General features: G+C 37.3%; 2 protein-coding genes across 4 annotated transcripts; both read right to left on the reverse strand.

Moving 5' to 3' along the window:
• Positions 1 to 540: 540 nt before the first annotated feature.
• On the reverse strand, positions 541 to 5,754 carry LOC132114283 (inositol-trisphosphate 3-kinase B-like). Its single transcript, XM_059522396.1, has 8 exons — positions 5,241 to 5,754; positions 4,054 to 4,918; positions 3,277 to 3,361; positions 2,898 to 3,111; positions 2,099 to 2,303; positions 1,586 to 1,687; positions 1,110 to 1,181; positions 541 to 843 (listed from the first exon to the last, which is right to left on the reverse strand). The coding sequence occupies exons 1-8, from the start codon at positions 5,258 to 5,260 to the stop codon at positions 625 to 627; spliced, it is 1,782 nt and encodes a 593-aa protein (XP_059378379.1). The 5' UTR covers positions 5,261 to 5,754; the 3' UTR covers positions 541 to 624.
• A 259-nt stretch (positions 5,755 to 6,013) lies between these two features.
• LOC132113909 (seipin-like) lies at positions 6,014 to 10,554 on the reverse strand. Of its 3 annotated transcripts, none has more exons than XM_059521961.1 (8): positions 10,034 to 10,554; positions 9,017 to 9,101; positions 8,556 to 8,723; positions 7,950 to 8,084; positions 7,686 to 7,783; positions 7,393 to 7,522; positions 7,089 to 7,170; positions 6,014 to 6,571 (listed from the first exon to the last, which is right to left on the reverse strand). In XM_059521961.1, the coding sequence occupies exons 1-8, from the start codon at positions 10,288 to 10,290 to the stop codon at positions 6,336 to 6,338; spliced, it is 1,191 nt and encodes a 396-aa protein (XP_059377944.1). In that variant the 5' UTR covers positions 10,291 to 10,554; the 3' UTR covers positions 6,014 to 6,335. The 3 variants fall into 3 exon arrangements, with proteins under 3 accessions (XP_059377944.1, XP_059377946.1, XP_059377945.1); XM_059521963.1 differs by having other exon boundaries at positions 8,580 to 8,723; positions 10,034 to 10,553; XM_059521962.1 differs by having other exon boundaries at positions 9,017 to 9,098; positions 10,034 to 10,552.
• Positions 10,555 to 14,878: the final 4,324 nt, after the last annotated feature.

A 14,878-nucleotide genomic window follows, 5' to 3' on the forward strand; every position in this document is an offset into this window, starting at 1 on the left:
CCACAAGAATATGCAAAAACCATAGCAACGCAAGTGCTTTATTAATACTGTTAACTGTAAAGCTTTATAAACCTGTAAAGACGTAATGCCCAAAAGACAGTACGGTAGTCTATTGATTAGAGATGTAACGATTCACTCAACTCACGATTCGATTCATGATTTTGATTTCACAATTAAATTTTCTTAAGATTTTTTTTAACAAAATGAGATTGAAGACATTATACAGTTAATGAAAAGGTGTCATTTTATCAGGCTATTACCGCATGTTTCTTTGTGAAATTGAAATATAACAAAACTAAATAAAAATGTTAAAACAAACCCCAAATTAAACAAGTTACACAAATAAAATATGAACGCTTACGAACGCTACTTTGCATTGTTCAGAGGCAAGTTGAAAAGAAAATACCACATAAAATTTTCTAAATATAGTCAGTTCCTCTTTAGAGATAAATTCATATAAACTCCTACTCCAATTGTAACGAGATTTGTCTGGCATCTCAACCGATTTGAATCCTCACATATTTGAATCGATTTTCGACTGGCTCGTGGTTAATCGTTACATCCCTACTATCGATAGATCCAACATGAAATGATCTGTATAAGTGAGTATATATGAGGTCACTCTCAGCTTTGCTCCCCTGCTTGCTTGATGGCTTCCCCCAACAGAGTGATGAGTGAGGTCAGTCCAATGAGGTACCCATCTTCCCTGTTTCCCTCCACCCATGGAACATCATGCCTCAGCTGGACATCCTCTGGGGTTGGGATGGTCTTTCCAAAATCTATCATCCATATGTTTGCTTTGCTGCTGCAGTCATGGACGAAAAGTAAAGAGCTGCCTATGATCTGTGAGAAGTTGAGATGATGTTTATTCAGAGGCAGTGTGTAAACAACAGTCCTGTAAAATATGTTCTGATATGAAAACATTAATTTTATGTTTCGGTTAAATGTGTGTAATTTATAACGTAGTACAAACAAAATGTAAAGCCTCTAGCCAGAAATTCCACAGCTCAAAATGGCAATTCAATTCAGGATCCAAACTGAACACAATGTAGTATATAAAAAAATGAAACCATCAGATAATGGTGACAAGTTTAAAGTTTTGCACTAACCTCATGTCTGTTGAAAAAGTTTGACTCCTTGAGTGCTTTGTTCAGTGCCTGTAACCTGGATTCGTAGGCCTCCTGAAATACACAAAGTGACAAATGGAGGATATGGACAGATGTAATTGGGATGCTAAACTGCAATTATTTTTATTTTGATATATTCCAGTTATATTGTCAAGCAGGAATATTTTGTGTATAACAAAAGTCATATGAGCTTACTAAAATATACTGCACGAATCTCTCACAACCCGATTTACATTTTTCAGAGTAAAGCAATGCACACATAGGATATGTGGGTTTCATTTGATCTATTAGGAACTAATTTAATCAACAGGTATTTTATTCATATGAAAAAAACGGGGCCAGAAAGGAAAGTTGTTTCAGATGTGAAGTTGTTTTTTGAATGTTGACAATTATTAATATCTGTGTTTTTGAGAAAAACATTATTAGTAAACTGTAAGTATGAAATGATGTACACTTACTAGAATGTGGACCTGTCTCCTGGTGAAGGTTAACAGTGTTTCTGTCACTTGAGCTTCTGTGCGTGTCTTGTAAAAGTCTCGTAATACTTTACCATTTCCCATCTGGAAAAAATAAAAAAATAAAGTGGTGGGAAACAGTAAATAATCTATAAAAATGGCCAATAAATTCTTCAAGGCCCATTCACACCAAAGACAATAACTATTGTGATATAGTTTATAAAAAAACTATATATATATAGTAAACAAAATTAAATGGGAAAAGAATAGCAGAGTCTACAACATAAAAATAATGATAATGGTATAAAGGAACAATATAGTTGGAATCACTTTCACAATGAGACACACCAGCTTGGTGAATAATAAAAAGCATTGACAGCCAATAAGAATCCATCCTGCTTTAAAGAAGTTGAGAATTTAAAGCAGCAGTCAACCGACCTGCAGCATGTGCTTATATAGTTATTGTTATAGTTATCATTCTTGGTGTGACTGGGCCTTTAGCCTCATGTTTCATACCACAATGCCTTCTATGCGGAAGCCCAGTGACGAGGTGGAACTGCTGTCATCCCTCCACTGCAGGTAACGCAGCTTGGTTACACCTCTTTGTGCATGTTCTTCTGCAGTGGGAGCTGCCGGATCTACTTTCACCATCTTTTGATACATATCAGAGCGCACAATGGCATTGCTCCTGGCCTTACTTATCTCCTCCTCTTGGTATGTCCTGCAAGTAATGCCACAGGTTCAGATGGTACTGCATTGCTGTTCAAATATAAGGCCAATGTAGTGTAGCATAGCTAATTGAAATATACTACTAGAACTAGAAATGCATTGAAATGAATTTTTACAGAAACACTAGAACCGAAAGTCAAGTTTTCAATTCAAATTTGTGTAAATGGACAATAGAACTCAGTATGCTGTTCAGGGTGTCGTGTTCTCAGGTAATACATTAAACCAGTCAGTGTCCACACTGCTAACTAATGACCTGTTGTAATTCATCCATGTCGAGTACATAAAATATGGTTAAAATCCATCATTCTAGAAATGCTAATTAAAAAGTAATCGTTTTAGTCCATATTTTGGGCCCTCCAAAACTATTTTGACCAAAAACTAATTTTCAGTTCCAGAAAATCACTAATTGGAACATTTGTGCAACACTAATATTAAGTCTTGCAGTGCTTTATAAAACATAACCACAAATTCCATAATTTTTAAGTATTTTCTCTCACTTTGAGAGAAACAACTAAACATGTAGCTTAAGGGAACAATGAGTCAAACTTAATCAGTATTAGAGGTAAGCTATTGGGTTCCTTCCTACCGCACACCCATTTTGCAGTCCATGATGACAGGATTTTTGAGCCCGCTAAGCAGATCCTCTAGACGGATGTATTGTTCTCCGTCCTGACTGATGTGCCCGAAATAATGAGGCACAAACTGACAGAGCGCATCAGACATGAGGACCTGCAGACAGACGGCCTCAACCTCGCAAAACCTCTTCAGCACCTCGCCACCCTCACTCAGCCTCACGTTACCTAGACAGAGCATTCAAAACTAATTTTCTGTCTTCAAAATAGCTCATGGACAGTAGGTACAAAAGAAATGTTCAAATCTATTTTAATTCTATAACATGATGTATTTTGATAGAAAGTGAAGGTATGGTCAGGGTCAAAATGGGGTCAAAAGTCTCAGCTATGTACCTTGGTGACCCGCTAGCTGGATCCATGAGCTTTGTGTACGTTTAGACCACTGCATCATGGTCAAAAACGTTCTCCAAGATCGACACTGGGAAAGAAATGTGAGTCATTTAGTGGCAGTTATCTAACAGTTCCTTAAAAACATTTTTTTGGGCGGTTTATTTATCAACACTGTTGATAAAATAGCATACTTTTTTTAAGTCTTGATGATTACAGTTATACCCTACCCATTGTGAAACTGTTCAGATGAACAGAAGCTGCTCACTACTTGTCCAATATTGCATGTTTATCAAGTTTGATATTTGAAGATAAGTTGAACTTGTTTTGGGAATATTGCAAATGAGACAGCAACATGCTACTTAATGCTTGGCGCAGTCTATAGTACTATGCAAATAGCTTATTCAAATTTGCAATGTTATGGGTACACTTTTAGAATAATGCAAATTGTCCGTTACATTTCAGTGCATCGAAAAAATAGAGAACACTTGTTAGTCCACAGGTCAGACTGAACCTGACACCTGTTTACTGGACCTGAGAGGTTCTGCAGAATCTAGATCAGGGGTGTCAAACTCAATTCCTAGAGGGCTGCAGCCCTGCTCCAACAAACATACCATGTAGTTTTTAAATAAGTCTAAAGGACCTGATTAGCTGGATCAATTGTGTTTAATTAGGGTTGGAGCTAAACTCTGCAGAGCTGCGGCCCTCTAGGAATTGAGTTTGACATCCCTGATCTAAATAAAAGGCTTTGTGCTTTCTAAGCCTTCCCAAAATTCCACTCACCTTCTTCATGGTCTGCCTCCGGGTGGCAGTGTCCTCATTTTCACTGAAAACCTCATCGCTCTCTGCTGAAGAGTTGTTGAAGGAAGAGGAGGATGAAGCTGAAGAGTGAAAGAGAACCCGAGAGAGAACAGGGTGTGGAACTAATTCTTCCTCACCATCTTTCTCCATACTTCCCCCCATATACTGTTCTCCATCATGTAATGACTCAAGCGTTTGTGTGTTTCTCTGTCTTAACCCCCAACTCTTCTTCCTGTGCAGTCGTTTGTTGCTGAAATCTCCCTCGTTACTCTCGTCGATACTCTCCACACTTGCTCCCAGCCTTTCCCTCGGTTCGATCTTTCTTCTCCACAGGATTTTCCTAGTTGCTGCATTCAAGGCCACTTTTGAACCCTCTTCTAGAAGATTTTCACCTGCCGTCACCCCCTCTTTCACTTTCTGCTCTTCCACATCTTCGTCCTTGGTTGTTTCTCCAGCAGCTATTGGTAGGGGATCCATGCAAACACGTTTCAGAGGTTCTGGTTTCCTATCCTCTGGTTCCTCACATGCATTTGTCTGCATTTCTGTTGGATCTTCTAGCTTGGATGAAAGGACGGCGTGAGCAGAAGCCAGTTTAGGTCTGGCTCTGAAGCCTGTTTTCTTGATATGATTACTTTGAGTGATCGAAGACGGTGAGAAATCAAAAATGCTTTCTTCTATGGCATCTCTCATGCTCTCTCCATCACTTCCATTGCTCTTCTTCTCTGACAATGTGCTCATTCTTTCTGGAGGAGAATCCAAGTCTTTCATGAAGCCGCTTGGAGGAAAATTCTCATCAAAAATGGATGAAACTCCTGTTTGGTTATTTTGAGCTCTAGAAGAAGAGAATCTGAGGGGATAAACAAAATCGTTATTTGATAAATCATAACTAAAAAAAACTGAAGAATAGACATATGACATCTTACAATACAAACATAATACAATCTTCAATATCTTAATAATAAAGTATTGTTATTTAAAAAGGCACATCATGTGGGGTTTTTCCTGGACATATATAAAGCCTTTGTCTAAAAAATGCTGCCGACACTGGTGGTGGGTTGTCTATAGAATTAGATAAAAATAAGCTTTATCTTGTCCAGGAAATAGCCCACTTATGCGAAGTGGAACAAAGTCCAAAACAAATAGTTGTAGGGGGAAAAAGTCCCACGTACCCAAGTTGCCAATCTTTCATCACTCCTGTGTGTTAAGCTGAACCCACCAGCAGTTCAGCGTCAAAGACTCAATGCATGTTTAAAGTCTCGCTGTCAACGTTTTCCGACAGTGCTTTGCATAATGTGACATCATGGTTTTCCACAACATATTTTACAATCAGCTCTTTCGGAGGTTGGCTGACGGCTGGCCCACACTCTCATGTCGAGAACTCAGCAGACTGACTCTGGCAAACACGTCATGAATGTGTTTCCAGTTGGTAGATGCCTTCAGCTGTGAGAAATGTATTTTATCAGCATGCATATTTCCCAGGAATTAACTTAATGACTGTGGTGTTCCTATCACCATGTTTTACCATTTAAAGTAAACTAGATTCAAAAAATTATATCAATATATTATGTATGTATATACAAAAAATTATTGGATGGTGGATTAACATCTTGACCCATATAGTCATTTAATTTTGAGTCTTATTAAAACTCTCCACTACTATACAGTATTTTTATTTATAAAATCAGTATAAACACAGTACAGCCAATATCATGATGTAGAAATATTTTACATTTTTATTTATTCTATTTGTTTTTCAAATTAAGTTTTTTTTTCTGATAGTCATAATTATAAATGTCCTTTAAATAACTTTAAGTAAAGTCATATCCTTTAGCTCCTTCTTACAACATAACTGGATATTTCGTAGTTACATTTTGAAAAGTGGAATACATGTAAATGAATGCAAATTAATAATGTTATTTTCCAGGCATAAACCACAAACAAATTATACTCTCCTCCTTTGGCTATTTATTGGCACAGTCTCACCAGTTTCAGTGTTGTGGATTATAATAACAACAACAACAAAGGACATATAAAGGTCAGTTTTGGATATATAAGTAAAGTTCAATACATAAATGGTTACAATACTGTATATTTGTGGTTGTATTTATTATTTTTAACATTTATGATACAAGTGATTAGAGCTAGCATGAAGTTCATATTTTTAAAACAAGGACATTTTTAACAAATCTATGAAGTCCAGCAGGGGCCTTTGCTTTAACATTTACCCTCATTTAGCAGACGGCTCCATTCTCTCTCTAGCTGCTTTAACAGACACCAACACGGTAGTAAGTTTTATCGATGGTGCCTGTTAACACTTGAGATGACTGTGACATGCACTGTGATAAATGCCTGTGCTTCAAAATCATTTCTCCATCCCCAGCCTCACAGATGAGTTCATCTTCAGCAACTTCTCTGGAATCATCGACACTCTCCTCCACTCCCATGTCTGGAATGGATTCTTCCACCTCCACTGAATTGCACTCCATGGCGTCGACATTTTCTGTAATAATAGGGGATTCAAAAAATGTGTTGTAGTGGCTGTATAAAGAAATATGGTCAATGCACATCAAACAAGCTAGGAAAAGCTTGGGGTTAGGATTAGGCAATCAGGTAGCGATTTGAATGAGGGGGGTAATAATTTGGCAGGGGGTCAAAATTGGGCACAACACCGGGACTAAACCCGCCAATGTTACTAGGTCCCCGACCCGGGATCAGTCCCGGAATCAATCCCGGGACGTGTTTGCTTTCACACAGAAGGCGACCAGGCAATATTCCGACAATTTGCCGGGTCCGACGTGCAGTGTGAAAGGGGATTAGTTAAAATTGCTTATTTCTCTGGATTTAAACATTTGGGATAATGTAAGTACACAAGTCAGCCAATTATACAACACTGTGGTTTTTGGATATTTTAATAAAAAAAATTACATATTGTGCCTTTAATTTTCAAATTTGAACCTTTTTATTATTACATTGGTTGCAAATGGTCTAAAAATGGTGATGCATAAACCAGACTTCACTTGGGGCCTTGCCTTCATCCTGTGGTTCAGACTGATCATTCAGGTCATCTGGTTCATTCTTTTCCTCTTGTTGCTTAATAGCCTGAAGCAAGTAAAACACGGAAAAATATTATTAACACAGATGCACAGTCACTATTTAAGTCACTATTTAAAAAATAAAATGCCCAGAACTTAACATATGCAAGTATGTGAACACAAGTACACAAGCTAGATTTCACACAATGCAATCCACACTTTTGTAGAGTATGTCTTGGCAAATGTCTTGTCTATTGACTAGTAAATGCTCAGTTTTAGAGCAGCGCACCTTTCCAGGAGTCCTGTGACTGCCTAGATTAAACTGCAGGAAGCTGAGAACAATGATCAAACTGAGGAAAGCAAAGTTACTCATCACCCCGATCAGTGCTGATATCAAAGGGAAGTGATACAGCAGGTACCTGTGCAGAGAGATTCGTAAAGACATCCTCATCATCATCAGATGAATGTTTGAGTGGGCTGATTATTTCAAGCACAGAGCATTTTATTTAAAGTAACAATATGGACAATTTTAGGGACTATATTTAGGCAACACAGCAAAAACAGGAATATACAAACAGAAACCTGATGCCTGTAAAGTGAGCGAAGATATAGAGATGAGCTCTGTAGATCTGAATATGCTGGGAATGGATCTCAATGACGGCTCCAACAGTGGGTTTGTACTGAACAAAGAAAAGAGAGTGACTATTATGATAACTCATATACTGTAGATGAGACTGCTAAAAGTATTCTGAGTGGGTTTATAGAGTTTCTGTGCAGTTGCTAACACTGAGGTTTAGTGTGTTGCTACTGTATGTGGTTTCTCGGGTGTTCAGAATTATCCCTCACAGAATCATCTTTGAATTCAGAGTACAACTCCACCATGACTGGCTGCTTTTGCTCCGATGCTCCTGTTAACAGCATGGGGGAGAAGACCACTGTGCCCAGAGCCTGAAGAAGAGAAGAGCGAAAATGGAGCATTGCCTGTAAGAGAGAAAGAGAGAGAGAGAGGAATGGAGAGATAACGTTGATCTGACAAGATACCACAGATGCATTGTGAAAACAAAATGTTCTAAACATGTTCAGAAAGATCACAAAGCTTGCTTTGGTGAACCTGCATTTAGCAACTGTAACTGAATAGGATAGTCAGCCTGAAAATTCTGAAGATTCTGGTATGTGGTTCAAAACCTGTATGACTGGCTTCTCTATGGAAAAGCACCATTTAAGTGGTTCATATGACTTGTGTGCTATTCCAAGTCTCCTGAAGCCATTTGACATGAATAATGTGTGTACAGTTGAGTAAATGTATACAGAAATGTCATTTTGGAGGAGCTATTCTTTTCAAGTTAAGTATTAAATGAATTTGACTGGTTGAGTAATTTACATTTCAGTGTAATCTTTCAAAAAACAAGCATTTGATTTATGATTTTAAAATAAAATGATTTTTATGCCTACCTGTCTCCTCGTTTGTGTACTTACAGAACGAGCTGATACGTCAACAATCTGACCAGCTTTAGAATAGGGAGTCATCTTCACTAGGAACATTCCCAGCTCCTGATTGGCTGGAGACTCAGGCATTTCCAGCTCTAGTGTGATCTGATAGGGCTGACCGTATGTCATTACCTGAAATAGGCAGGAAAGAGACATCATCATTTTTTCCCCCAGAATTATTTGATCAGACCACCAAAAAGTAATTTTTGCACAAAACTGGATAGACGCAATTACTAACATAACTGGACACCAATTGCAGAGATCAACATGCCATGCAGTGAGGTCATTTGACAACAATGCAGCATGCTAGTTTTCAAAACACATAATATACTAAAATCAGCAATAAAAGATAACCATAAAAATCATGAGTCTGAAAGAAATGTAACATAAAGAAACTAAGTAAGGACGAGATCAAGGATGGTCACCTGATGTTTTCCATTTTTCAGTAAAGAGACATTAGCCACAGGGAAAGAACACACAGAGTGATGAGGAGACGGACAATCAGTCCTGCTGATCAGAAACACATTCTACATGAACAAGAAGATGACAAACATGATGATAAACTCTGATGAATATAGGCTGATTCTGTGTTATTTTGACACAGAATTCTGACAAGGTGGTGTCTTTTAAAAATGATTCTCAGTTTGACTGTATTTAAGCATTTAAGAATATGGATTATCAACATGACCAAAATATTGCTGAAAAAAACTGTTGTACACCCAGTCTTTTTGCTGTGGGGTTAGGGTTAGGGTTAAGATGAACACTTACTAAACTAAAGCAACTTAGATTTACTTATTTATTATTATAATTTGAATATCAGAGATGATCAATCAGGCTTTTGAGGAATTTTTATTTGTTCATCTCTCAATCATCATTGTATTGCATTACATTATATGTTTTGCCCCACAATAAAAATTACAGCGCTTTGATAAATCTAATCATTTAATTATGATCTTACCAAGACATTATTGGGATATAGAGTGACAACTGATATCTACAGTATTTAATTACTATAAAAATGGCAGACATGGGTATCTTAGCATAATCTGTGCAGTTTGATACATTGTCTCATCTTAAGTCAGATATGTAACATATATAAGACATAATTGCATAAATTATTACAATATTACATATAAATTAACATTGATTCATTTAGCAGACGCTTTTATCTAAAGTTATTAATTTACTGTTTTTCTCGATGCATATACTTTTTGTGAAGTTCACGCTTAAATCATGAATACGAATTTTGTGAATGGGGCAAGAAAAATGTGTTTTCTTTAAGAATATATTTAAAAATTTTATGAGGTTTAGGCTTACACACACACACACACACACACACACACACAAAATTGTGGTTTTCATGAACGCTTGTTTACTCAAAAACAAGATGAAAAACTGATGAAGATTTAAGGTATTCTGCGGGGTACCTGTAAACACCTCACCTGTAAAAGTAGACAGGTGTGATGAAATTGGCAGTGGGCATAAAGGAATAATAGAAACTGCCATAGAGGAATAAAGCCACCCAGAACACCAGCAGAATCACACAGATCAGAAGAGCCATTTCCAGAAGCTTCTGTCTGATCCGCACCAGCATCACTGACGTCGTCTCCAGGATCTGGACCACCAGCCTGTTGATTTGAGGTCCCACATCTTGAACACCAGAGTCCTCTGATTCGAAGTCCTCCATAGTGGGCTGCATGTTTACTGAGATTTATTTCTCTCAAACGGTCCAGTGTTGTTGCGCTCCTATCTCAGAAAGACTTTCACAACTTCCTTTTCCCTTTCTAATGCAGCTCTTGTTGGTGAAAATAACCCAACCCTACAAAATAACCCAAACCTCCCTAATGAAAACACTGCCCATTTCTCACCACCACCTCATGTTCCTGTTTTTGAGCTCCTGTGAGTTTCTTCCTCTGCCCTTGAAGCTTTGATGTCTGACTTTGATTCATCTGAAGTGTTTTGAATCAATCAACAAGTCCTTTTTAATGCATGTTTCTGCAGTAATGGAGTGTGACACTCTCGGTTCCTGGAAAAAAAGACAGTCCGAAGAACAGTTGGACTCCAGTGGGACCACACTGGGACTCATGACCAGCATGTGAGGCAACAGCACAAGTAATGCTTTTAGGAAATGCAAAGGGTATGAAATATCCAAAGCAAATCATTCAATCTTCAATCTGGCTGACATCAAACAGAATGCTACACAATTAGTAACAGACATTAAACTAAATAAAAACATTTATAATTTTGTGAAAATCACATGCATGTTACTGGTTCGAAAGTACGGATACATAACAATAATTTCAAGTTATTCAACCACATATCTACTGGAAGCACACAAGACACATGTGACACAGTAGCTCAGGTCAATGCGAGGCAACAAAATATTTCAATTAATCCTCAAATTACATGCAGTTAACTGTTTGAGGACACACATGCACCAGTTGCTTCTACATGACCGTAACAAGTTTTACACAAAAACGTAAATACATAAAAAAGGAGATTTTATTTAAGGCCCTCTTGAATGTTTAGTATTATGTCGGCATTAAATAATTTTGTGATTATTTATGTCTTTCCACCAGATGGCACTAAACACCCTTTCAGTAGCATTTGTGAGCAAACTCAAACTGTAATACAGTAAAGCAGTGTCATTAGAGATTATGGTGAAAGACTTAATTGAAAAAAAATATTATTTAAATATGTGTATTTTGGTATTAGTAAAAATGGTGTTGCTATTATGGCAAATGCAATAAATTAGTGCTGTTTGCTATTGAAGGAAGGACTTGAGCCACATCACTGAGACCTAAAATTGGCTCTTTTGACTTTGGAACAGTAAATAACTACCTAGCAACGAAGCAAGACACCTTAGCAACTGCAATGCAATGCTATAGCAACCTCTCATAACATTCTAGCATTGTGGCAGTGAGTTCTGCATGAAGAAACAGCACTTCCATTGCCTTCAGAAAATATAGAAATCTAGTAGTTTATATAATCATCAGTAACATGAACACACTGGTGTCAAATGTCTGAATGTATTCCTTTATTTTTCCCTAAAGCAAGTGTTTTTCTCTAAAATGAGCACAACTTGAAAATGTGCCATGTTCGGATTGATTTTTCACATGCCAGGGAAAGAGCGAGAGATGATAGGAATTTTGTGGATGATTTCAAATGACCTGCCAAAGAGAGACTGCTGGCCTACATACATATTTAAAAAAGGATCTTGCAGGTGAATCAAATTGTTTCACCGAGTGGAATAGTGCTTTTATTCTGATGGAATGATAAAGGGGAATAAAGTGAAAATGTAAAGCTCCTTGAAACTTAAATGGAGACAGAATTAAATTTGTAAAAACAGGAGAGAGGTGTAGCTGAACTGGACTGCAGATGAGACTTCTTCATCCCTTCCTCCTCCCATCATGCTAGTATGACTCATTTGCAAATCATACTCTGTGCTATGTAAATCTATAGTAAGCAGCTGCACTGTGGCTGTCAACACTACAGAAGTTATATTGTTGCATCACTATTTTCCTATATAATCGTTCTTACTTGATTCTGATTGGTCAGTCACTGCATCCTAAAAATATTGAATTTGATATTTGAATTAAACCACAACAGAGGATGCCAGAAAGAGTGTTCATGCTGCTCTTGACCATACAATAAAAGGTCACTTGCATTTATACACAAAGCTCGAAAAGGACAAAGCCGGAAAAAAACAGTTCCCCCCAAAATCAACATTTGCTGAAAATCTACTCAGACCATCCAAGATGTAGATGAGTTTGTTTCTTTAAAGGAACAGATTTGGAGATATTCACCATTACATCACTTGCTCACCTATAGATCCTCTGCAGTGAATGGGTGCCATCAGACTGAGAGACAAACAGTGGATAAACTGGCCAAAATAATCCATAATAACTCTTTTTAAATTTCAATTCAGTTAATTTCAATTAAAATGTATTTGTATAGAGCTTTTCACAATATACATTGTTCAAAGCAGCTTTACAGAAAATGCATGTGCAAAGTCCATACATATTACATAAATATTTCTTTAGAACTTTTTGACTGTTTTGGCTTGTAAACAGTGTTTGATCTGTGCATATGTTTCTCCTGATTCATATTAAATGACTTGAGAAAGCAATATTAATTCTGACGGCACCCATTCACTGCACATGATCGAAGTGACGTAATTTCTCCAAATCTATTCAGATAAAGAAACAAAATCTACATCTTAGATGTGCTGTGGGCAATAAAGTTTTCATTTTTGGGTGAAATATTCCTTTAATTTGCTATTCAGTTATGAGAGACACACACAATACAGTCACGCCAGATCCAGGTATCACAGTAAACCCACTTCAGGTCATGTAGAAATAAGGCTGAACATTTTCGCATCAGTCAACATTGCCATGTACAGACATCAGCTCAGTGGAAAAATAGGTGGGGGTCAGCAAAGTTGTCAAATGCCAAAGTAACAGTAAAATGTCAAAAACCTTGAGAAATGAAGGAAACTCACAGCATATTTCTGATTCAAAACATTCTTGATATCAAATAACATTGACTCTCAAAGGAAGAGAAACACACTGTTCCAAAACATATTGAGCTGTCTTCATAGGCACCATTATAAGGGATCGTACGTGCACTGCCAATTCAAAGGCTGTTCCAGAAGACATTTAGACAGATTTTAAGGTAATGTATCTTTTATGGAAAAGATAATCTCACAATACAATGAAAGAAGCTCAGTGAAAACATGTCAGAATAAAAAAAAAAGTGAGAGAATGTCTATTATAACTGTTTCACTCAATACCTGGGTATCAATAAAAATTAAATTTAGCAAACAATTTTTGGAACAGAGCTACAGATCTGCTCAGGGGAACTGAAATATAGCAGCTGAAGGTGTTCTCTGCACATATGGATCTGATTCTTTGATTGACAGGTGTCTACGCTGTTATTGCTCTTAACTAATGCCTTTGGGCCTCCTGTTTGATCTCACCCTTGATGCACTCAGATGTTAAAAATATGCTTTTGTCTCCATTCATTTGAAAGTCATTGAAACTGAGCAGATGTGATGTACTTCTTTTGACCTGTACATGTCACTGTTACACCCAAACATTTCATTATGAACTGTAAAAAACAAGAGTTTGTGACAAACACAATGTTCCTTTTAGCCATTTTTCTCCAAGAAAAACTTAAATATTCTTAAAGTCACAATGAAATAAAAGTAGCAACAGATCTTTTCTTCTATACTTTAAACATGGTTTTACGGCTATATGCAGGGGTGAAGTATGTGACTGAAGAATCTAAATATAAATATAACGATTACAGTAGTCTTGTGTAGCCAGACCTTCAGACTGACTGCAGAAGGCCATATGACTGACAGGTAAAGCATCCATCACGTTTAGTTTTGTGCCACATCATGTTTCGGGGCATGGAAATGTCCCCACAATAATAGTGTAAAACTCGACGGATTTTAAAGTCTATGCCGTGAACTTTACATATTTCACATACTTTTGAAAATCTAGCATTTGGTTGATACTGATAAGCGCTCATCTTCTTTAGTGAGGTGGTTTGGCATCACAGAATCTTTGCTTCCAGGTGGAACGTAAAAGAATGTGACACACACGTCTCCTGGAAATCCTGTAGAATTCAACCAATCAGATGACGACTTTGAAACTCCTGAAGTGTTTCCAATTTTGTGTGCCATATGCACCAGACATTCAACCAAAGCTCCTGTTTTCACCAGGAGATCCAGCTATGACATTTTGACATCAGATGTACATTTTTAACAAGTTGGTATGGATCTTCAGGGTCTTGTGAAATGTCTGCAGCATACTTTAGTTAAAATTCCTTTTTATTTAGTCAAAAACTGCTCTGTTCACAGCGAGCTGTTTTGGTGGATGTCTCTTTAAATGATAATGAGCTACTGCTCGCCCCACCCCTCTCTTTAGTCTTTGGTGTATTCATTGGAACATTACCATCAAAAACAAAACTAAGCCACTGCATCCTCAGTGGCTCTGATGTCGGGAGAAAATGAAGACTCTTATATTCCGTTTTACATCAAAATACAAAACACCTGCACTGATTACGAGACTTTGTTTTCACTACAGCTGCTCGAACACGGAGTAAATGGAGGACAGTGTATAACTGGCTAAGGGCGGAAATATGCTAATACAGGACATCAGTATGACGTCATTCTGAATGGATTTTTATCTTTGTAGGTGGTTGTGTCCTGCTATGTATGTAAACCATGTAAAAGTGAATTTTGCATCCAATGTCCCCTTTAAATATTATGAGGTAAGTTT

The sequence above is a fragment of the Carassius carassius genome, chromosome 33, assembly GCF_963082965.1.
Source record: "Carassius carassius chromosome 33, fCarCar2.1, whole genome shotgun sequence".
NCBI classification, from domain to species: Eukaryota; Metazoa; Chordata; class Actinopteri; order Cypriniformes; family Cyprinidae; genus Carassius; species Carassius carassius.

Excerpts from the sequence above, each read along its gene's own strand:
- LOC132114283 (XM_059522396.1), bottom strand. The coding sequence starts at position 5,260 with ATGAAAGATTGGCAACTTGG. Across the intron at positions 3,112-3,276 it reads CCAGCTAGCGGGTCACCAAG|GTAACGTGAGGCTGAGTGAG; the intron begins GTACATAGCTGA and ends TGCTCTGTCTAG. Across the intron at positions 844-1,109 it reads ACTTTTTCAACAGACATGAG|ATCATAGGCAGCTCTTTACT; the intron begins GTTAGTGCAAAA and ends AACTTCTCACAG.
- LOC132113909 (XM_059521961.1), bottom strand. The coding sequence starts at position 10,290 with ATGCAGCCCACTATGGAGGACTTCGAATCAGAGGACTCTGGTGTTCAA. Across the intron at positions 9,102-10,033 it reads ACACCTGTCTACTTTTACAG|CAGGACTGATTGTCCGTCTC; the intron begins GTGAGGTGTTTA and ends GTTTCTGATCAG. Across the intron at positions 8,724-9,016 it reads TGAAAAATGGAAAACATCAG|GTAATGACATACGGTCAGCC; the intron begins GTGACCATCCTT and ends TGCCTATTTCAG.